Source organism: Neovison vison, chromosome 6 (assembly GCF_020171115.1).
Source record: "Neovison vison isolate M4711 chromosome 6, ASM_NN_V1, whole genome shotgun sequence".
Classification (NCBI taxonomy): domain Eukaryota; kingdom Metazoa; phylum Chordata; class Mammalia; order Carnivora; family Mustelidae; genus Neogale; species Neogale vison.
In genome coordinates this window covers 122,263,587-122,287,585 of record NC_058096.1, presented here as the reverse complement: position 1 = coordinate 122,287,585, position 23,999 = coordinate 122,263,587, and the positions used below count along the sequence as shown (strand labels likewise).

Genomic DNA, 23,999 nt, shown 5'->3' with positions numbered 1-23,999 from the left:
CAGCTTATATTATTACCCTCCTACCTATTAGGATCAATAAACCCCACAAAGATAAATAAAAGGATAAAATCATCAGTGACCCAAGAAGGTCCACGTTCCTACCAATAAATCTGTAAAAAGCAGTAAGATGTAATACAAATCAAATCAGATACTAAAACTATATTCAAATTCTGTTATAAGAACTTATTATCTCAACTTGGAAAACAATCAAATAAATATGTACACGGAGTCAGAAAATTATTTTAATAGTTACAAAACATCTTTTTTTTTTTTTAACAGAATCAGTATAAAATAGCAGTTGATTTTTCCATAATTATCAGAATTATTTGTACTTAAGGTCTTGGCTAAGTGGGGCTGAAATCAACAAAAGGTCTTGGACTGTTGGCTCAGAAATCATCCTAGGAAGCCCACCTTGTTGATGTCTGTCATGCTTAGCTCTTATGAGATGTCCCGGTCCTTTTTTTTTTTTTTTTTTTTTAAAGTATCTTTTTATTCATTCTTTGGAGGCTTGAAGTGAATTCGACAGCGTTCATTAAACACCTAAGGTATTTAAACAGAAATAAATGTTGAGTCATCTTATATAAATCGAGCCTGGAACTAAACTAAATTTAGCATGGTTCAGGAGGAAATAACCATTTTTATCCCAAGTCAACAGATTTAAGGAACAGAGATTTTTCCTCAGGAGTTCAAAATGACTTACAGGCACTAAGAATACAGAAGACTTTGATATCCATTTATAAGACAATTTTTATTTTTTAATAAGATTTATATTATTCAAGGAAAAAAAATCATCACAAGCTAGCTTATTTAGTAATAATAACTAACAAATATTTTCATTACATATTCTGGAGAGTTAGATAACTAAAATGGTTTAAGATAAAGCTTTTTTCCCTCTTTTTATAATGTGGATTTTATTTAGTTATCTGTTGTGATTTTCTAAATGAGTATTGGATCCTTTTCACAAGTAAGTATACTTGAAGAGAGATCAGGTCTTTGCTAAACTGTGTAAATTTACAAAATGTTTTGTGCTATATATCTTGCTTCCTAAAAATCTAAACAAGTAACACATTATAAATGTTAAAAGAACATTCTATTATTCAGTGTCTGTTAGTATGGGACTGTGTTAAATAAAAATTTTGATACAGCCCTTCAATGGAATATAATGTAAACATAAAAGAATAAGGAAGCTCTGTATGTTCTGATTTAGAAAGTTCTCCAAGATACATTAAAGAAAAAAAAGTGTGGATAGTATACTTTCACAGAGGTGATAAATGGGAAACACACATACATAAAATCAGAAAAGATGCAAATATCTAAAAAAGCATGTACCATCGTTTTAGAAGTAAGGGGAAGGAGGAAGCTGAAAGGGAGGAGTGAGAAGTAGAATTTTTACATTTTAATATTAAAAAAAATTTTTAATCATTCCTGAAAAGTTTTAAGTGTTCAAAATAAAAATCTGAAAGAATTTCTTCTTAGAATTTACCCTCATACTTCACTGACATAAGGAACAAACCATTTTTAAGGTTAGAAAACAAAAGACAAAAAACAACCTATATTGGCCACTATGAACTATCATAAGAAAATAAAAGAAAAATCTACACAGGAAGCTTAATATTCCTTAAATTCTATATGTTGCATATTCTTTGATATGTGCTATCTCATAATTAAAAGAAAAGAGTGTAGAAATTATACAAGACTCTTTCTGGCCCTTCTATCTTATAGCTCATCTCTTGTCAGTTCCCAGCCCTGATATCTCCCTTAAGTTCCCAAGGCTTAGTGGCCTTGGAACCCTGGGTGGCATGATACATATGACTTGGCCGAACTTCTCCAAACCCTTTTCCTAAACGCCTTCCTAACCACTTTTGCTGACCTACTGTACCACAGTCACATTTTCTTTTTATAATATCAGGTAGGGAACCTGAGTTTTTGTAGACTGGATGAAGCATATTTTCTTCAAAACTGGTCAAATCTAAAAATGCTTCACTTGGGGTGCCTGGGTGGCTGAGTCAGTTAAGCAGCCAACTCTTAATTTCAGCTCAGGTCCTTAGTTCAGGGTTGTGAGTTCAAGCCCCACTTTGAGCTCCATACTAGTCACAGTGCCTACTTAAAAATAATTTTTTTAAAAAATAATAATAAAATAAAAATGCTTCCCTTGACCCACTACATTTGACATGTATCAACCTCTCCATTGGGCTTTTCTTTTCTTTTTTTTTAAAAAAGGTTTATTTATTTATTTATTTGACAGACAGAGATCACAAGTAGGCAGAGAGAGAGGAGGGAAGCAGGCTCCCTGCTAAGTAGGGAGTCCAATGTGGGGCTCGATCCCAGGACACTGAGATCATGACCTGAGCTGAAGGCAGAGGCTTAACCCACTGAGCCACCCAAGTGCCCTCCACTGGGCTTTTCAAACCAGATATTCATTGTACTCCTCCCCTATCCCATCCCATGAGTAAATATTCTCTCTCTGGAGAACATAAATGAACAAGTTAACACCAGAATCTTTCAAGTAGCAAACACCTCCTCACAATGGTAGAAAGGGCAGGAACAGGAAACACTGGCAAAGTGGACGGAATAAAGGAAAGTGATAAGGCAAAGAAAATCAATTTGTACTTTGCAATTTATTCGTACTCTGCAAGTTGAGTCATTCTAGTTTGTGTTCAATTAACCTCTCTGTGTGTAACCTCATTCCATTGGTCAATTTCAAAGGATGAAACAGAATTTTCCATTCATTCCTTCAGACTTAATAGATTACTTCCCTTCAGAAATCTCTGAACTTTTAGAGAAGGGTATAAAAATACACCATTTCATACAACTAAAGTCAGCATTTTATGATTTTTAACTACAGGTAAAGTCCTGGAATCCTGGTCCTCCAATCTCATTCCTATTCAGAACTATGCAGGTGGTAATAAGGAACATGTGAACCTGGGAGCCATAAGAAGCCCTATTGTCAGAGATGAGAAAAGTTATATGCAAACAAGTCTCATGAGCAATATGTTAGAAAGCAAGCAACTGCAACGGGTAGCTAATGATATGAAAATTTATGCAAAGTAATAGGGCTCAAAAAGTTTAATTTTAACAAATAACACCACTGAAGGTTCTAAGTTAACTAGTAATAACCCAAATAACAAATAAGCCCATAATTACTATTAAGAAACATACAGAATGTCTCCAGTTCTGTTACCATGACAGGTCATACAATCTACCATATGACTATAAAGCTGGTTTTTATAAATTGGCTCTATTTGGATGCCAACTGTGCCCCTTCTCAAAGTTAAAACCTTCAGTTACTTATAAACGAAACTTTTCTTAAGAGGCTGAAGGCACTCCTTACTTCCCCTCCCTTGGTTTCCCTTTGCTAGTTCAGTTTCCTTCATAGTTGAACCAGCATTATTTTATACCTTCCAGCTCCTGTCATTTACAACTTCTTCAACATTCAGTTCTGACTGCATCCATTTCAACTGTAAAAAGGAAAACAAAAAAGTCAGAGTTAGGAAAATTCAAATTAAAGAATTAAAACCAGGGGCGCCTGGGTGGCTCAGTGGGTTAAAGCCTCTGCCTTCGGCTCAGGTCATGATCTCAGCGTCCTGGGATTGAGCCCCACATCGGGCTCTCTGCTCAGCAGGAAGCCTGCTTCCTCCTCTCTCTCTGCCTGCCTCTCTGCCTACTTGTGGTCTCTGTCTGTCAAATAAATAAATAAAATCTTTAAAAAAAAAAAAAAAAAGAACTAAAACCAAATTCTATTTATAGTTTCCTAATAAAAGGAGCTCCTGCTGCTACACTCTTTGTTAATGGTATCACCTGGGCTGGATCTTGGATACAGCCCATTCTCCCCATATCTAATCAGCTATTAAACCTTCTGAAGCCATGGTTCTCAAGCATATTATAATCACCTTGAAGGGTCATTAAAAAAAATCAGATGTCCAGGAAGTTCACAAAAGGAATACAAATGGCCAATAAACGTTTTTTAAATGTACAATCTTACTCGTATATAAAGAAACACAAATTAAGCCACAAAATGACAAAAATTTTTAAAAATGAGTACGTCTGATAAAACCTACTACCAGTGAGGGTATGGAAAAAGATACACATACACATTTTTAGCATGAAAGGCAATTTGGTAAGATTTATAAAAACATAAATTCACATGTCCTTGAACTCAGTAATTTCAGTTGTAGTTACTGATCCTATAATAGTGATTTGCAAAGACAGCACAGAGGAATAAAAAGAAAGAGGTGGCAATCCAATTTGGATGAAGAAAAAAAGAATCAGGAAGAAAAACAGAGAAGAGAAGGGGAGACCATAAGGCCCAAAAGATCTAGAAAGGCATGAGCTTTCCACACCTTGAGCCTACAGGCAGAGTCTGAGGCTAAAGATGCTAAAGTCTTTCTAAGTTTCTTGATAACTGCCAACCTAATTACACCACCAGAAAAGTAGCCAATCCCACTGCCAGACCCAGATGGCAGGGCCCATCATACTCATAGTCTCTTCTAGTCACAAAAACTTAAAAGAAGCTAGCTAGTTCCAGGAAGGAAGCTTGAAAATATTCAGGAAAATAAGGCGGAAAAAAGCATGAGCTATAGGTCAAAGCAGCCAAGAGATTAAAACTAGGATGATCTCCTTAGGCTCAACTCTCAGGCCAGGAGACTTGGGAACAAAATGCCAGAGAAATAGACTAGATCTAGGCAACCATGAGTTAGGCACCCAGACCAAAGGACCTGACAAGTCAGGAGCAGAGCTCAGGGGATGTTTAAGCAATGAGCATATAACACTAATTAGATAGGAACTTGGTACTGTTTCAGTGGCTCTTTGTAAACTCCCTTGCTAGACTCAGAAGCAGTGCCGGAGCATAGACAGGCATAAAAGACTCAAACGAGAATGAGAGGAAGAACTGCATTTCTGATAACCAGTATCATGCTATAAAATAGTAATGCACCTGAAGAAGCCCCCCTGCTTATATCAAAGCAACCGCAGTTTCAGACTGTGATCAGCTACGTGGACCAGAAATCAGTAAAGTTTCACTGCTCTCTGTCAAAGCCCGAACTGAATGAAAAAAAAAAAAAAAAAAAAAATTAACAAGTTCAGTCAAAACACAGAGTCATGGACTCTGAAAAACATCCTGAGGGGTTTGAAGTGGCGGGGGGGTGGGAGGATGGGGTACCAGGTGGTGGGTATTATAGAGGGCACGGATTGCATGGAGCACTGGGTGTGGTGAAAAAATAATGAATACTGTTTTTCTAAAAATAAATAAATTGAAGAAAAAAAAAAAAAACAGAGTCACGGGACGCCTGGGTTGCATAGCTGCACTCAGCGCGGAGTCTGCTTGGGATTCTCTTTTTTTTTTTTTTTTTTAAAGATTTTATTTATTTATTTGACAGAGAGAGACCACAAGTAGGCAGGGAAGAAGGCTCCCCGCTGAGCAGAGAGCCCTATGCGGGGCTTCATCCCAGGTCTCTGAGATCATGACCCGAGCCGAAGGCAGAGGCCTAACCTACTGTGTCACCCAGGTGCCCCATGCTTGGGATTCTCTTTCCCTCTCTCTCTCTGCCCCTCCTGCTCATGCTTTTTCTCTCAAATAAATAATAATTTAAAAAAAGTTTACTGCCACTAGGGCAGTCTTCATAACTGCTCTCAAATATTTAAAGGGAGGTCATGAAGAAATGGGTTTCAACTTATCCTATATACCCGCAGAGGGAAGATTAAGGAGCAGTAATCACATGTTATAGGGAGGCAGATTTTCACAATATATAAGAAAATCTCTGAATAATTACAACCATCCAAAAAGAGAATACACTGCTACAGAAGATTCCAGTATTCCTCCTCCCCTGCCCCCTTAAGTAGTAGCTAAACAAAAGGTAGAAACCACTGGTTGGGAGATACTGTAAGGAGGATTCATGTAACAAACATGGATCCCAGAGACTAAAAAAGGAAAGGAAAGCAACTACTAAGTGTGTCAGGGATATGCGAGCTCTCACACACATTATATAATTTAATCCTAAACCCTAAAAATGAAAGTGTAAAAGTCTCAATTCCATTTTACAAACTAAAAATCTGATTACTTCAGGGCAATTAATTTATAAGTGTACAAAGCCACCATGTGGTGGATGGGACTTATTCCTTTGAGCTATCTGCCTTTATAACCCATGTTTTCTCTATTCTTGAATGCTGCAGATATAACCAACATCTAATACAATTTCAGTGCTACTGACAAAATGTTACCTCTGAGATGATTGTTTTTGAGGCTCTAGGTCTTAAACTGGTAAACTTCCTTTTAAAGGCCACTAATAGGTGACAACAGTAACATAGTTTCAGCAAGGAATGTATTTTTTCTGCATTAAGAACTCAGGGAAAGAACTGGGACTTTTAGACTGGTGTTTCTGCACATAAATATGTTCACTTAACTATCAGAATTTGACTATCAGTAACAATTTAATGTACAAACACTGAATCCAGAGTCAGAAGAGATGGGTTAAAGTCCCAGCTCTATCGCTTCAGGCATGTCAGTATCTCTGAGTCTCAGTTTCCCCATTCAGAAAAGGAAGAGGCAGAGCTGGATCACCTCTAAGAGTTCTCTTTCTGATTCCTTAAGCTTCACGACAAACTTGAAAATTTAAAAAAATAATTCAAGCTTCCTTACTTGGCTAAAAGTACTATTCCTAGTCACCCTCTAGTTCTATAAAGTATCAGTCTAGAAAGCTACCTTTTATAACTTGCTAACTGGTTTTTAAAATTACTCCTTGCAATGGTCATCCTGGTGATTCTCTCTGGGCCCTAAAGGCTAAAGGGCAGAAATGAGGGTGGACCAAATTATGTGATATGTCACTCCCAAGTACTCAATGGTTTCTGAACTTTGCTCTCCACTAACAAGAGTCATTCTAGTCTTTGTTTGACTTAACATTCAAATAGTGAGTTTTCCATTTCAGATATAATAGGCCTGCCCTGCTGTTTCCTTTGTCAATACCTTCAAAAGTCTGTTAAAATACAAAATCCAAAATAACTAGATTTTATCCTGCTTTATATAAATTATCTATAAGACTTCATGAACACTGAGTAAGATGACCATTACAGCACAAGTTCACATGAGGAACCCTCCACTACCTGGTGAATGGAATACAGGATTGAAGCAGACATCATGAACAAAGAGCAGTGAAGACGGGATGAATCCCACACCCAGCAAGACATGCTGTATCAGTCGGACGACTGAGCAAGTGCGCATACTCATTGGTGGGCAGTTACACGAATAAAGGCCTAAGAGAGAAGATAAGGTCCCCTTTTCAAAGTTTGGCTACATTACTAAACAAGGGGCAGACTTCATGACTGTTTAGTAATGATTAAGTACTGGATTTTCAATCACCTGAAAGGTGACTACATGCAAGGATCAGTAAGTCACCTATTGTGCCATTTAAAACACAGACATCGGGGCGCCTGGGTGGCTCAGTGGGTTGAGGCCTCTGCCTTTGGCTCAGGTCATGGTCCCAGGGTCCTGGGATCGAGCCGCACATCGGGCTCTCTGCTCGGCAGGGAACCTGCTTCCTTCTCACTCTCTCTCTCTCTCTGCCTACCTGTGATCTCTATCTGTCAAACAAATAAATAAAAAAATCTTAAAAAAATCTTAAAAAAAAAAAAAAAACACAGACATCATTTTGATAACTGCTCAGTGGTCATGTAGAAAAAAAGCCCCTCTTCTTAGGTAATGACCAACATATGTAAGGGTCAAAGGAAGCATGTATCCAACATTCTTGAGAAACGGTTCAGGAAAAAAAATGTCTACCTGTAGTAGGAAGTGGCGGAAAACAGGGAAAGGACGGAAAGAGGGAGAAGAAGGGGTAGAGATAATGTACTGCAAAGCAGGTGGGGCAAATGTAAACAATGAGTGAATATAGGTAAAGGGTACATGTGAGTTCCTTGTACTATTCCTGCAACTTTTCTGTAAGTTTGAAATTATACCAAAATAAAAAGTTACTCTTTAAGCACCACCCCCAAAAGGAAGACAGCAATGTATTCCACTTAATAAAATCTGGTACACATCTCAACTGTTTTGATATGTCATCATTAAGAGCTATAAACAAACCGCTCTTTTCCATTTATCATACTCTGAGGTCTGTCTACACCCTATCTACATTAGCTGACTTTGGGAAAATACGGCTTCCTCGGACACACCACTCAGTGGAAACAAAAGTGTCCAAAAAGGGCCAAAGACCCACAGCAACTTCTCTGCAGTAGGGAAATAAATTATAATGAGGTTCTAGTGTATCTGGTTATATTCGAATAGTACTATATTTTTATGGCTGAAGTACTATTCTGAAGTATCTGTATTGCATTTCAGCAAATTCCTACACATGAAACCTCAAAACTATCTCAAAATGTAAATATATTTTTAAAAGTTTATTCTCAAGTCAAGCCTTTAAACATTGATACAGATGTATTTCCCTAGATTTTCTGATGTAGTGTTGGATCGATACTAATCCTTTTATCTTTAACAGTATAACATATAAAGAAATGTTAAGAAAATATGACTACATGCTTCTTTAAGCTAAAGCTACTACACGGCATATATGCATGAAATGCACATTAACTTACCAACTAATACCTAAATGTAATAAAATAAAGCCCACTAAAAATGAAGAATTACTCTCCCGGTCACTTTCGTGAAAAAAGTAATGACCATTTCTTACTCTAAAATTTTCATATTAAAAACTGCCTTTATAAAATCTTTAAAAAAAACCCGACTTCATTAAATTTGGAAATCTTTGGTTCAGAAATATAAATCTTGTTCAACTTACCTTTGTCTGTTCTTTTCTAAGTTGCTTTAATAACGTTAAATCATCCAAATTCTTTTCTCTCTCTTCTCGGAGCTGTTTTACTACTGATGAGGTCTGAGCTATACAATTTTTTATGACTCTGTCCCTGCTGGCATGAGCCTCCCTTAACTAAAAGAACAAAGGAACAAAAGAGAAAAATCATACTAATTTTTTACATTTTAGTTTTTTTTAAAAATCCTATTTTTAGGTTACAGAAATGTAATACTTTCTAAGCAATTTTTAAAAAGTCAATCTTTGGAAGCGAAGATTTTGCTGAACCAGCTAAACACCTAAAAACAGATCAAAGGAGGCACCTCTCCTGGCGGAAAGTATGTGGTCAGGTTGCCTTCTTCCTCAATATGCTTCTGGGACTTAAAACTCCCCAAGGGGCTTTTCGTGTCAGTCCTTTCTCCCTACATTTCTCTCCCCAGTTTTCCAACCCTGTGTTGTGTTGTTCTACCCTCCACCACCCCCACACACTTCCAGGGCCATTACTGCTATTCTTCCTCTCTGTTTTTGTCCCTTCGTGGTTTTTTTCAGCCCCACATTGTCACTAGGTGTAAGAAATTATACAGTAAGTGATGTAGAGAAGCAATTCACTACAATGAAGAAAAACAAAGAATGCTACATTTACCTATGAACAACAGAGCCCTTTCCAAGATTTCAAAGTTCTAGTATTAATATGGAAAAATTGTGTATGAAGGGCAGCCAGCCTACTGGTTCCATGAAAGGACATCTGGCAGGGCAATTCTTTACTAAACTTTCATCTTTATATAACAAATCCAATACAACAATTTGCATCTATTTTCTTCCTTGATTCACAAAATATGATGGCCATGACTCAAATACATTCCCATGATCATAACCAAATTCTGATGACAACACCCCAATAATCTGGTGGGGGAGGAATAAAAAAGCACTAAAATATATGTAACGGCCATTATAACTAATGGAGCATTAAAAAAGGTGATTCACCACCAACTAAAATTTAGGTATTAACTTGCTCCAAGTAATCATGTTAAATCATTCCTCCTTCCCTCTTAAGAGAGAGTATCTTAATGCCACCCTAGTGACAGTTATACTAGGGATAACCTAACCATTATACATATATTTATACAAAATTTAGGACTAAACCATTCTATAAGCATTCTTCATAAGTTAGCTGAAACACATCTCTTAAATGATCATCTCAGGACCCTGAAGTTAAGAATTATTGGTCTAATATGCACCAGGAAAAAAAAAAAAACCTTTGCATTTCTAGAGTGCAATATTACTGAAAGTGTATTGGTTATAAACCATACTTATGTGAAGAGAAGGAAATTAAAACAATAGACATTAGCCCCACTTACAGTAAATTTCTCTAATATGCTAATTTTTTTCATCATAATAGTTAGGATTCACAAGGACAGCCCAAGGCCTATATTTCATTGACCAATATGCTGCTTCTGTTACTTGTTTCCTCCTTCAGGTATAATTCCAGAAAATGGAAGGAGCCACTGAGGGTAGGAAACTTCCCTAAATAGAGTAAGAAGAACCATCATTAGAGTTAAGAGCTCTCCCTGTGTGAGACTGGCTAAATAATTAGTATTTCCAGGCTTCAGCTTCCTCTTTTGCAAAACTATGGATTATGAGTAAATCGCTGCTAACATCTTTTCTACCCCTAAAATTTAAGGGTAATTCAACTCAATACACTGCTCAGACGACTGATATTTTGTCCAAACCCCCAACAATTGGTGAAGTCACATTAAGACCAACTAGGAGTCTGTCACAGTATTTTCATTTTTCTATCTGCATTTTAAAATCAAATTCAAATTGTGTACATTTTGTTAGAATGTTCAAGGTTTTTCCTTCTAGTCTCTCTCACCAGAGCTTCCTCCCTTAGCTGGGCTTTCATCCACTGTTCCCCTCTTTAACTTGGTCCCTTTCCTGTGGATACACTTCTAGCTGAACACCACCCTCCTACCCTCGCCTGCATAGTTTTCCTTCAGATTAGCCCCACTGTGAACCCACTTCCCTGTGGACAGAAGTTATTGATCAAATCATCTTTTACTCAGCATTATCAATTATTTTAGTCTAGCGGTCATGACCATCCTTCAACAAAATTCAGAATTAAGAGCCATTGGCAAGAGGATTATGCATGGACTTCTGTGCACATATGTCAAAGGAATGAGGACGCTTGATAACTAGTAATAAGACTGTGTGACATAAACCTACCAGAGAAAAACACAAAATCAGACTTACTAGCTCATCAGTAATTCAGATGTTTCAGAAGTTGGGTCACGTGAGAATTGTTTCAGTTATACAAAGTGCTTGTCAAAGGAACGAAGATAAAATTTATCAAGAAACTTGGTAAGGTAAAAGGCAAGACCTTTGTTAGAGGAGAAAATTCCTTTGATTTGGGGTAAGCAATTCTGAAATGAAGGCATTTGGGATGGGGCAGGAAAATGATTCAAAACTAGTCTAACAGGGGTCTATCTAGGACTTCCCAGTTTTATTTTATTTTACCAAAATGCTAAGAACTTATTTTAGTCAAATTTTCACCTATTTTATCTTTTAACCACTGTTTTATAACAATGCCTTTTGCCTTTAAGGGAAACAATGCCTAGAGTTTTTCTGACTGTAGTTTTTTTGGTGTTTTTCTTTCCAGAACAAAGGTTGATTCTAAATTAACTCTGCACTAAATTCTAATTTCCCAAACATCATTTGTTTTAGAACCCTGACAATGATCCTTGGTTTAACTATCACTAAAAACAAAATAAAAGGGGCGACTTGGGTGGCTCAGTGGGTTAAAGCCTCTGCCTTCGGCTCAGGTCATGATTCCAGGGTCCTGAGATCGAGCCCCATATCGGGCTCTCTGCTCAGTGGGGAGAGTGCTTCCCTCTCTCTCTCTGCCTGCCTCTCTGCCTACCTGTGATCTCTGTCAAATAGATAAATAAAATCTTTTAAAAAAAAAAAAAAGCCAAAAACAAAATAAAAACTACTAAGTTTTTGTCATGGCACTTTGTTTTAAATCTTCCTCTAGAACTTCTGACAAAAAGATGTAAGAGGAAACATACCATTTAAACATAGTTCCAAAAATTCATTATATTAAAGAGATACCTTTAAGAATTACCCTAAATCAATCACTGTGACACCAATAATAGTTTTGCATTTGTAAAGCACTGTTCCAAGTTCACAGACCTTTTAAGGCTCAGTACTGAATTTTATATTTAACTTGAGAATAAACAATAAACAATGCACAACTAGAAAAACTTCATAGATTCAAGGGAATATGCTCTGTTAGGGGTATCTCACTAAAATTATTTTTATTAAGAGTATACTTTTAAGATGTGGAATTTCTACAATTAGTGCTTCATAGTAACTTTGCTGATCATCTGCTATGAAGAAGTATTATCATTAGAGAGTACCAACATTCCTTCCTTAGCTATGGAACGAAGGGCTGGGGCTAAAGAAAGTCAAGGTAACCTTAAGTAAACTGGACATTTCACAGAGTTCAACTCTTAACTGTGACAATATTTAAAGGAACTCAGTGAGACTTCTTAGCATGGGCGCTCTGCTGCAGGCTCGATCACAGGCACGAAACTACTAGATAAACAATCCTTTCTCTGATGGTCATGGCACTGGAGGCCTTTAGGGTTCAGACAGAGCAAAATCCAAACACATACATAATATCCAAAACAGAAAGATCCTAAATATCCAAATCAAAAGGTTCTAGTGTGCAAGATTATCCTCATCCAACAAAGCGATAAGAAATAACGACAGTAATAGAAGCAGCAAACATTTATATGTAAGACATTTAGTACAGTAAGCACTTCACATTACCTCAATTAGGCCTCTAACAATCCTATGAACTAGGAAGTATTATGATATTATTTTACAAATAAGGAAGCTGAGGCAAAACGTTTTGTAACATGTTCAAGGTTACCAGCTAGGAAGTAGCAGAGGTTGGATTTAATCTAGATGCAGAATCCATGTTGTTAATCCCTACAATACAAATTTTCAAGTTAATAAAAAGATTGTAAATGGAAACAAGTGAGTAGATTATAGAGATTTTATGGTTAGTGAGATCATAAATTTCCCATTCTTCAGACAGAGCTACCCAAAGAAACTAAGGGAAGTGTCAAAACAATCTCAAAATAAACCAGGGTTTGGACTCTGGCTCCCTACTTCCAATACTGGATTTTACTCATTAACGCCTACAACCCTGGAATTTTCAAGCCACAAGAATTAACCTGACTACTCAATGAAGTAACATACTTTCACATAAAAGCAGAATAAAAATATCAGCAATTATTAATGCTTTGAATTTAACTGATATGAATAAGCTTATACAAAACTTTTTTTCATAACCGACAAATAAAAAATTTATTTTTATATAATATCTTCTTTACAAGAATCCAAATAGTAATCTGTGCTAAAGAAGCAAATGCCATTTGAACATTAGCTTCCAAGTTAATGAAAAGATGTAAGTAAATTACAAAAAAAAAAAAAATACTTAGCTACATTACCATTTCCTTCTGCTTTTGGATATTATAAAGAGACATAAAGGGGATCTTTAAGAGGCAATGAAAAAATATGTACTTGAGAAACCAAAGCCTCAGGAAAGGACAATTTATCTGTGGCCTCTCTCCCAACTGCTAAGTGCTTCTATTCCCCTTCCTGATGACTGAGGGAAGAAAAAAGATATGGAAAATGTGAAACCTTTTAATTCCTCATTGTATCAGGTGTCTGGGTTCCTAAGATTGATTCATTCGAAGCCTTTGCTCTTGTTTCACTGTTTTACTTGACTATTTCACTCTCTCCTTCATTGCCTGGTGCATAAGATTTCCTTAAGTAAAGGTCACCCTGGATGGGGCCAAAACAACTATTGCTCTCATTCCTTAGAATGGTCTCTTCACAGACTTGTGCATAAGATCACACATTTTCTTTAAGTTTGTAGCAACCAGATCAAAACTTATACACACCCCTAGATGTAGACAAGAAAACATGAAGATGTCATATTTTTATCCAGTTTAATTGTATGTCAGTTGGTTTCTTATTTTGCCTGCAAAGAAAGGCATAAAGGAAGCACAAAAGACTCAAAAGATACACTTACAGACTCATAAAGTTGTTTACAGGTTTGGCTTGCATCAATTTTCCCTGCAAAGGAAGCTGTTGGAACCGTAGTGTTTAATTCATGTACTATTCTGTCATCAATCGTCCTCATCACCTTGAGTAATTCCTATATATGTTTAAAATAAAAGAATAATAACCTGAATGGAAAGTTAAGTGATAAAAAAGAAACATTTAAACAAAAAAATTTATAAAGCTCTTGGATATTTTACAATTTTCTAAGTTAGGAGTAGAAAAACCATGCTAAATTTAGTGCAACCACAGGAAAATCTTTATTATAAGAATAGGTACGTTATGTAATAGTAATTCTAAGAATGGGCACCAACACTGTTTCCTCAGCTCAAATGTGACCATCTCAAGGGTCAAGATTGTTTTATTCACTTTTAAACCCCACCTGCTAACATAGTGCTTCCCAAATTGTGTGTGCTCTTTCCATTCCCAGCACACAGAAAATAAAGGGTTCTACTGAACTCAATTACCTCAAATTGTCCCAGACAATCCAGCATAATTGCTTACTCTATTCCCTCTTTGTCTATTGTTCTAAAATGTGGTGATAGATAGAAAAATTCTGTAAAGATATATAAGAAAACTCAGTTGTGGTTCACTTGTAGAAATTAACCTATAACCTTTTAGTTTTTTTGTTTTTCTTAATTTTTTACTATGATTGTGTATTATTTTTGTAACAAAAATAAGTAAAACAAAGCATGCTGCTTGAGAATGAATCAAATTTCTTCATGGCTTTCTTATTCTTAGAACAAACAGCAATTAGTTTTATCTTTTCTTAATGACCCTACTCAGATTTCCCAAGGATCTGCCACTCCTGAAAAGGCTCCAACTCTCAAAAAACCAACCAAAAGAAAAATAATACCAAAAGGGCAGAGGACTTGGAAAGACTCTGGTAAGTATACCAGAGTATAGCGCCTTTGCTCTACATTTTGATTAGGGTACTTCCTTTCACTTGTCACTAGAGAAAGGCTGGGCATCAGCTACCCCCTGTCTCCAGAAAACACAAACTCTACAACCAATTTCTACGAGTATACCCTTTTCTTTTCTTTTTGTTTCTTAAATTCTCCTCTCTGCCTCCGAGCGCAGCAAAACATAATGACTGAAAAATCATAAGGAAAACAAGTATCTAATGCTAGAAATATATCTATTAAAAAGCCCCAACAAGTTAACAGTCAATATTGAAATGTATTAAAAGCAACTTTGCTTGAACCTCTGCCTCGCCTCCTTCAACATACCAAACCATTTCTTTCCTTTGCCAAACTGAAATCCATGACTGAAAACAACTGCTTCATTTCTTTCTTCATCTGTTTGTTAAAATAAACCCTTTTATTATGATTAAACTATTATGATTAAACTGATTAAACAGTCATTTTACAAAAATTAGAAAAACTTACAAATAAAAATCATCTACAGTTAACCATTATTATTATAAGATGTACCTTTAGTTTTTTCTGTACATATCTATATTTTTATAAACTTGAGGCTCTTTGTAACACTCTAAAGTCCTGCTTAATGACATTATGCCATTAGCATTTTGCCTTTCTTACTAAAAATGCCGTGAAGACATTTTTAATAGTTGCATGAACATCCTGTGGAGATGTCACAACACGTAAGACCACTTCCCCAATAATGAATACTTAAGTGTTTCCAATTATAATAACTATTTAAGCCAGTCAGTCTAAATCTGCAGTTTAGATTCTGTTCCTATTGGTCTATTAATCTTTAATTAGTAATTTAATGGCCTTTTTTAGATCTCAATCTAGAAGTTAAACAGCTTACAGAAAGCTCGTAATTTAGACTAATAAACATATGCAAATATCAGGTCTAAAACCAATTTCACTATCTTACCCCCTCTTCCTGTATCTTTCTATTTTTGTCAATAGTAGTATTATTCTCTATAAAACGGAATTCTTAAGGGCTAATCTCAACATACTCCTTAAGAAACCACCACATTGGGGCGCCTGGGTGGCTCAGTGGGTTAAAGCCTCTGCCTTCGGCTCAGGTCATGATCTCAGGGTCCTGGGATCGAGTCCCGCATCGGGCTCTCTGCTCGGCAGGGAGACTGCTTCCCTTCCTCTCTCTCTGCCTGCTTGTGATCTCTGTCAAATAAATAAATAAAATCTTTAAAAAAAAAAAAAAAAAAGAAACCACCACATTAATTGTTTTTTGTACAGTGAAGGATACATGTGTCTGAGTGGCAAATTCCAAACAAACAGTGGCAGCACCACCATTTGGTGTTAAAAACCAAGTAAGTAGCGATATTAGCAGACAGGGACCTTCGCTGAAACTTCAGCACCTACAACCTGACTATTCAAAGAGCAGCAGCAGCAGCAGCAGTAGCTGCTGCACCACCTCTTTTAAAAATCTCTTTTCCCCTAGCTGAATAGAAATGATCTTCTGAGACTGAGGCTTAAGTCAACACTTTCCAGATAAAGCTTTCCTTGGCTGAGAGTCCTCGAAATCTTTCTTCTTTAAACATATGTAGCAGTTAGAACATAGCATAATTCGTTTACTAACTCACACTTTATTCAAAAAACATTTGGTACTGTCTAGTATGGTTTAGGCACCATTCTAAACACCAGGGCCACAGTGGTGACTAAAACAGAAAAGGTCCTTACTCTCTGGGAACAAAATTGTCATATGGGGAGACAGATAATAAGCAAGTACCTCAATAAACAAGATAGTTTTAGTACTGAATAATACTATGAAAAAGAATACAAACTGAGGTAATGGGATAAAGAATGACAGTGGGGCTGAGAGGCCAGCACTTAAGACAAGGAGATCAAGAAAGCCCTGAGGGGGCGCCTGGGTGGCTCGGTGGGTTAAAGCCTCTGCCTTCGGCTCAGGTCATGATCCCAGAGTCCTAGGATCGAGCCCCCGCATTGGGCTCTCTGCTTAGCGGGGAGCCTGCTTCCCCCTCTCTCCGTCTCTGCCTACCTCTCTGCCCACTTGTGGTCTCTATCAAATAAATAAATAAAAATCTAAAAAAAAAAAAAAGAAAGAAAGAAAGGCCTGAGGATGCAGCATCTGAGCTGAGAAATGAATGAGAGAAATGAGCCAACTTAGAAGAACACCTGGGGAAATAAGTCACAATGAGGCAAGAACAAACTGGGGTCTATGAAGAACTAAAACAAGGCAAGTGGACTGGGAGTGAATATGGGAGAAAGTGGTGTTAGGTGAGGTCAGAGAGACCAGAAAATGAGGAACAACAGAGACCAGGAAAACAATTAAGGATTCTGTTCTAAAGGAAACAGGGTTTTAGGCAAGGGAATGCTGTTAACATGATTAATTCTTTAAAAAGATAACTTCGCCTCTATGTGGAGAATGGACTATAGAGAGAATGGAAATACGGTGACTATATTACTATGGTGGTCTCGGCAAGAGATAAAGATAGTTTGGGAGGTAGCAGTAGAGTTCGGGAGAGGAAGCTAGATTCTGGATGTATTTTGAAAATAAGAGTAGATAGGACTTGCTGATGAACTGGTGGTGGGTAATGAGAAAAGAAAACAAGATGACTGTTAGGTATGAGGCCTGAGCAACTGAATGGACGGTAGTGCCATTAACATATGTTGGGGAGAGACTGGAGGAGGAAGATTTGTAAGGAAAGAGAAGATCAAGGTTGTCATGACACACAGGATATTTGACGATACTTAGGATTTCTGTTAATTGTATGTGATACTGGTCTTGTGTTCAAAATTACAATCTCTTAGAGATACAGACTAAAACTATTTACAGAAAAAAGATAAGATATCTGTGCTGCAAAATAATCTGGATAGAATGGGGATCGTGGTAGAATATAAATGAAAACAACAGTGGCCATGAATTGATTGTTGGGTACATAGCAATTCATGGCAGGAACTCTCCTTTTGGACAGGACTGAAATTTGGCACACAAAAAAGCTTTTCTTTCTTTTTTTAAAAGTTCTGTTCTGGGCATGTTAAGTTTGAGATGCTTATTAAATATCTGGTCGACAAGTTGAAGAGAAAGTTGAAAATACCAGTGTGACACTGAACCAGGCTAGAGTTACATTAACACACTGATATTATTAAAAGCCACGTGATGAGAAGAGATCACTGAGGGAGACTGTAGGGAATGGGAGGGGGGTGTCAAGAAAGAACTCTAGCAATTAAAGTACAGGAGAAAAACTGTGATATCGAACATGTCAGAAGAAAGGCTGCAAGGAGTGAATGGTCACCTGTGTTGAATGTTACTAGGAAGTCAAAGAATAATGAGAACAGAAATTAACTTTCAGATTTAGCAGCATGGAAACCTGGGTGATCGTAATAAGAGTCATCTGAATAGAATGTTTAATGGACTGAAAGTTAATGTGGCTTATGTACAGAGAGTAAGAGAAAACAGGGTATAAAATGAAGCCCACCATTACAGGTCACATTATAGGATTTTAATCTTTTTTCTGAGAGAATGGAGAACCAAATAAATGTTTAAGTATGGTGGGGTTACATGATCAAGTTTGTACTCTGAAAGGATTGCTCAGGTTAAAGTATTAAAATACAGAAAATGAATAAGAGTAAACACAAAAGGATCAGTTAAGAGATAAATACAGCAATCCAGGTAAAAGATTATAAAGCTTGACATTCCATGGGATTTTTATTTACTCAGAACTTTAACCAGTTTTGAGTCTGAACACTGGCTATATAGCCAAATTCCTCTCCATTAAAACAATGTGGACATAACTGTTACGTTATTTTAACATAACAGTTTAAGATAAATTTAAGATAAATTATGAACTTATCTGCATTAAACTAGGTAATTTCACAGTCATACCAATGGAACCTACAACTGTGGATTTTCAAATATACCAATTCTCAGTGTTCTAGAGAATCATCAATATATGATCTAGAGATTGACTTTTAATATGGCAGACACTGGCTATGAGGTTATTTTAATTAAAATTAAATAAATTAAAATTTAGTTCCTCAGTTGCACTTGCCACATTTCAAGTGCTCAAGAGCCATATATTGCTGGTAGATGGCACAAACTTCCACCACCACAGTTCTAGTGGACAGTGCAGAATTCAAGAATATAGAATGACAATTTCTGAACTGATAATGCACATATTCAGGGATTGCTGAAAACTATAAGCTATTCTTAAATGTCTCAGAAAAGATACCCAAAAAATAAAGATAAAGGGGAAAAGGTGGGAGGTAAGATTCAGAAAGGGATTTCTTTCAAAACCACTAAGGGAGAAAGAAAAGAACTATAAACCACTTCACTAGGTTTTTTTTTTTAACAGTGTAAAAAGTGCCAGAGCTCTTAAGGCAGCTGCAGAAGGGTCTAAAGAAAAGCTTGAGTGGCCTTCACAGACTGAGAGGAAATGAAAGTTAATGCTGACACCACAATGCCACCATTAAATCACGTGTTATTATTCATACGGAATTACTGACTACCTATCTGATGCCTGGCTCCAATGGCACCCTCCCCTCCCTTTCTCTCACAAATTCACCAAGAAAATATACAGAAAAAACCCCTGAGTACACACCATACACAACAAACCAGATTCTGATAAATCATGAATCTCTAATTTTAGGCTGGCCCTTAAAAATTATTCAGACACTTATCTTAGAATTCCATTTTATGTCTTATCTGTCATTGTGGGGTGAAAATCTCATTCACTGAGAAGCCAGTTTTGGTATCAAAGGAATGTCCATATTTAGTAGGGAGGGGTAGAGAAAACTTTCTATTGCCCCTATAATTGTACTACAACACTACCTCTAGGGTTAATCCTTCAGTAAATCCTTTTGTTATTTTGGGTAGCTTCTAGGGTATACAGGGAGTGGTAAAAGGTCTATTACAGGACAGTAAAATAAAAATGTACTTCAAAGAATGCCCCAAATATGTAAAATACATAAAATTTTCTGCCTACATACTACTATTCCTTCTACCTAGAATTCCCCTGGTCCTGCCCACCTAAGGCCCAACTTAATTGCCACCTCTAGATTTATTTCTCCCTGACCTGTTAGAGCACTTTATTCACATTCTCAAAATCTTCTACATGTTTTGTATCCTTGCTTGCATTACATTCCTTATTTTATATTCTGTCCACTAAGTCTTCCCAAGTGCCTGGTACCTCACAGTAACTGTTATGAACAGACATGTGTCCCCCCACACACCAGGTTCATATATTGAAGCCCTAACCCCCAAAATGACTGTGTTTGGAGATAGGGCCTATAGGAAGGTAATTAAGCTTAAATGAGGTCATAAGGGTGGAGCCCTAATCCTACAGAACTGGTGTCCTTATAAGAGGAAGAGACACCAGCCATCACTCTCTCTCTCTCTGCACAAAGAGGCCTAATGAGAACACAGCAATGAGGCTGTAATATGCAAGCCAGGAAGAGACAGTGAACCAGAAACCAACTCTGAAAGGACTTTGATCTTGGACTTTGAGCCTCTGGAACGCAACTGTGAAAAAATGAATTTGTTGTTTAAACCACCCAGTTTGTGGAATTTGTTATGGCAGTCTTAGCAGACTAATATAATATCCAATAAATTCTTGCTAAATGAGTGTTCAAATGGAATCCCAGAAACTCAGTTTTAAATGTTTTATGGATTTTATGTCATTATAGAAACAGTATGTTTTCCAGGAGTGTTAAGTTCAACTTTTATAGCAGAAAAATAAAAATTGTAAAAACTTAAAATAACTTAAAAATTCTTAAGCTTTAAAACATGCACATGGAAAGAAATCAGGAAAGTAGTTCTAAGAAGGGAGAAGGAGGGATATATGGACAGGATTGACTGGGAAAGGGCATGAGAAACTTTTGAGGGTGATGGTATTACTCTCTCTCTGTTGATAGAGGTATATGCAAATGTTGAAAGAATGGTGTCCTTAAGATTAGTGCATTTCACCACATAAAAATTTTATAGAATGAATGTGAACAAATATTGAACTACAGTAAATGATATGAATAGTGACATGTTTAGGAGTAATATGGATGTTTGCAACCTATTTTGAAATGCATCAAAAAAATAAAAAGGTGGGGCATGGTGGCTCAGTTGGTTAAGTGTTTGTCTTCAGCTTGGGTCGTGATCCTAGGGTCCTAGGATCTAGTCATGCATCAGGCTCCCTGCTCCATGGAGAGCCTGCTTCGCCCTCTGCCTCTACCTCCCTCATGAATAAAAATAAATCTTAAAAATAAAAAAAAATCTTTTAAAATTAATAAAATAAAATAAAAAGGCAGGGCGCCTCGGTGGCTCAGTCAACTAAGCCTCTGTCTATGGTTCAGTTCATGATTCCAGGGTCCAGGGATCGAGCCCCCTATAGGCTCCCTGCTCAGCGGGGAGTCTGCTTCTCCCTCTCCTCCTACCTGCCCTTCACCCGTGATGTCTCACTCTCTCCTCTCTCTCTAATAAATAAATAAAATCTTTTAAAAATAAAAAGAGTGAATTGATCACTATATTGAGAGAGGGATATGTTGTAAGAGTAAATACAGCAAATCACTGATTATAGAATCTAGATGTACAGAGGTGTGCATTGCAAGATTCTTTCAAGTTTTCTATAGCGTTTGAACATCTTCATAATAAAATTCTAAAATACCTGTATCTTTATAATAAAAATACATGATTTCCTGTTTCTCTTCCACCGTATTCAGTGCAGTGCTTTTCACATTTAGGGTTCTTACATACAAAATGCAATGGTTTCATAGCTTTAAAAAAATACTAACTTTAGGACGCCTAGGTGGCTCAGTGGGTTAAAGCCTCTGCCTTCGGCTCAGGTCATGATCTCAGGGTCCTGGGATAGAGCATCGGGCTCTCTGCTCAGCAGGGAGCCTGCTTCCTCTTCTTTTTCTCTGCCTGCCTCTCTGCCTACTTGTGATCTCTCTCTGTCAAATAAATAAATAAAATCTTTAAAAAAAAATACTAACTTTAATTGATAATCTGTGAGTATGTCAGTTAACCACAGCTTCTAATTTTACCCAATTCACCTAAACCTAAATGTTATACTAAATTGTTAAGTTTTACAGCACCTTCACTTATGTTCACGTGTGCCTGACATAGTTGGGGCAAATGTTCTTATACTTATTTACAATGAGGTTAAATGATATGCCAAGGCAGCTCTGGAAAACCAGATCTGACTTTTATCCATGGTATTCTCCATTATAAACCATGAAACTCATTTTATGATCTTTTTATTTACATTTTTCTGTGAATGGAATGGTTCTACAATCAGAGTTTAGCTTTTCTTCCCCTTATATCTTATGTGACTTCCAAAAGAAAAATACAAGTGTTTTTTAAGCACTGCTGGGTATTTTAACAGAGATCCTTTGAGATTTAGTTTTAGAGGGGCATCTGGGTGACTCAGCTGCTTAAGTGTCCATCTTAGATCAGGTCATGATCATGTTCTCAGGTCATGATCTCTGGGTGGTGGGGCTGAGCTTCCCCATTAGCCAAAGCTTGTGCTCAGCGCATAGCCTGTTTGTCCCTCTCCCTCTGCTCCTCCCCCTACTTGTGCACAATCTCTCTCTCAAATAAATAAATAAAATCTTAAATTCAGTTTTAGAAATTCAAATAATTATAGAGATGGAAGCAGTTTTAAATGTTACACAACATAATCTTATTTTACAGCTTCAAAAGTTAATTCCTAAATGTTAAGCAATTAGCTCAGAGTTCCAAAGCTGTTAAAGGCCGAAGCAGTATTAGAACCCAGATCATCTAACTCCCTAACCAGTGTTCATTCTAATAAATCTTAAAGTTATCACTGCTCAGTTATCTGAGCTCATTAACTCAAATCAATTCATAGCACTAATGTGAAAAACCAAGGCCACAGTCGGGCCTGTTAAACTTAAATATTCCATACACTTTATACTCTAATGGTCTTTTCCCATTTCATTTAAGATTTTTACAAGTATCTGTATTTGTAAGGCACTTTGATCACATGTGAAGTTGGCTGCTGTTGTGCTGATCTAATCTCAGGAGCAGCTGAAGGGTGAAGAGGGTGCAAGCAATGGTGGAAAGACCCCATATAAATTTCTTTGGCCAAATAGTATCTGTCAAATAATTCGGTCTGTTGAGGTTATCTTCAAGAATACCACTCTCTACAAAATGGCTCACATCACAAAACTTCCTACAGATAGATCAGTGTTACTTTAAATTATTTTTCATTACCTTTAATTAAACATACATTTGTAAGGTCATGTTTTTTTAAATTCAAATCTTTATCTAGACAGCAGCACATTTATGCCTACATTGGGACAGAAAACTTTTATAGCAACTTAGAATCTAGACCCTTGTTCTTTAATTTATAGCCTGATCTTAGCCCTAGTCCTCTGGTATTTGAATATGAAAAAGAGACAGCCTTTTCCTTACATGTTACATTTCCTCTAATTGTTAGGAAGGCAGAAGCACTACGGCAGGTACTAAAATTAATCGCCCCTCCAAGGCTCCATACGTTCTGCCCCACTAAAATAGTAAAACTTTTACCAAGTTCGTTTTGTTTTATCAAGCAATTAAGTTCTTCACTTTCCTCTCTCCTACCAATGCTCAACTTAAGTAGGAGGGGTACCGAAGAGGCTAGGAACTGGGTTCAGGGAGTGGCTTAAAAGGTGGTTACAATCCCTACCACCCGGTCCAAGCTCGGTTTTACCACCTCGGAACGCTACTCAAGGTCTGGGCGCTGCAGAAAGAACCATGACCCCCACGGAGCTGCCTCGCTCTCTACGGCCAAGCCCGCGCCCCCGTGACCTCCAATGGCTGGAAAAAGGAGCCTTGAACTGCCCTCTTCTTCCACAACTGGTCCGCACTCCCTCCCAGGCCACAGCAGGGAATAGAGTACGGGGACAAACGGAGGGACACGCCTGCCACATGAGGAAAACCCCATCACCTGGAACTCGGCGAACTCCTCACAATTCACACCGCCACTGGGCGCCGCCATATTGGACAAACGCGAGGCCCCCGCCGCGAACCAATCACCACTGAGCAAGGGTGTCCGCGCCGCCGCCTAACAAAATTTATTCCAAAGGCAATCAGCGAGGAACCTAAAACAAGCTAAGCTAAGGTTTGTCTTTACCCTGGTCCTTATCTACCTCCAAACCTGTAACCCTGCTGTCCTTCCTTTCGCTCCTACCCCTT

General features: G+C 37.3%; 1 protein-coding gene across 2 annotated transcripts; it reads right to left on the bottom strand.

Annotated features, from left to right (window-relative positions):
* Positions 1 to 220: 220 nt before the first annotated feature.
* Positions 221 to 23,813, bottom strand: MIX23 (mitochondrial matrix import factor 23). 2 transcript variants are annotated; one of them, XM_044252226.1, is made up of 5 exons: positions 23,752 to 23,813; positions 13,894 to 14,019; positions 8,781 to 8,927; positions 3,399 to 3,458; positions 221 to 540 (listed from the first exon to the last, which is right to left on the bottom strand). In XM_044252226.1, the coding sequence occupies exons 1-5, from the start codon at positions 23,800 to 23,802 to the stop codon at positions 490 to 492; spliced, it is 435 nt and encodes a 144-aa protein (XP_044108161.1). In that variant the 5' UTR covers positions 23,803 to 23,813; the 3' UTR covers positions 221 to 489. The 2 variants fall into 2 exon arrangements, with proteins under 2 accessions (XP_044108161.1, XP_044108162.1); XM_044252227.1 differs by lacking the exon at positions 23,752 to 23,813 and adding an exon at positions 14,390 to 14,478.
* Between the last annotated feature and the right edge of the window lie 186 nt (positions 23,814 to 23,999).

What these genes read in the sequence shown, in the direction of transcription:
- MIX23 (XM_044252226.1), bottom strand. Translation starts at nt 23,802, where the DNA reads ATGGCGGCGCCCAGTGGCGGTGTGAATTGTGAGGAGTTCGCCGAGTTC. An exon ending in AGGAGTTCGCCGAGTTCCAG is followed by an intron (nt 14,020 to 23,751) that starts GTGATGGGGTTT and finishes AAACATATATAG; the next exon opens with GAATTACTCAAGGTGATGAG. An exon ending in GTAAACAACTTTATGAGTCT is followed by an intron (nt 8,928 to 13,893) that starts GTAAGTGTATCT and finishes TTGTTCTTTTAG; the next exon opens with TTAAGGGAGGCTCATGCCAG.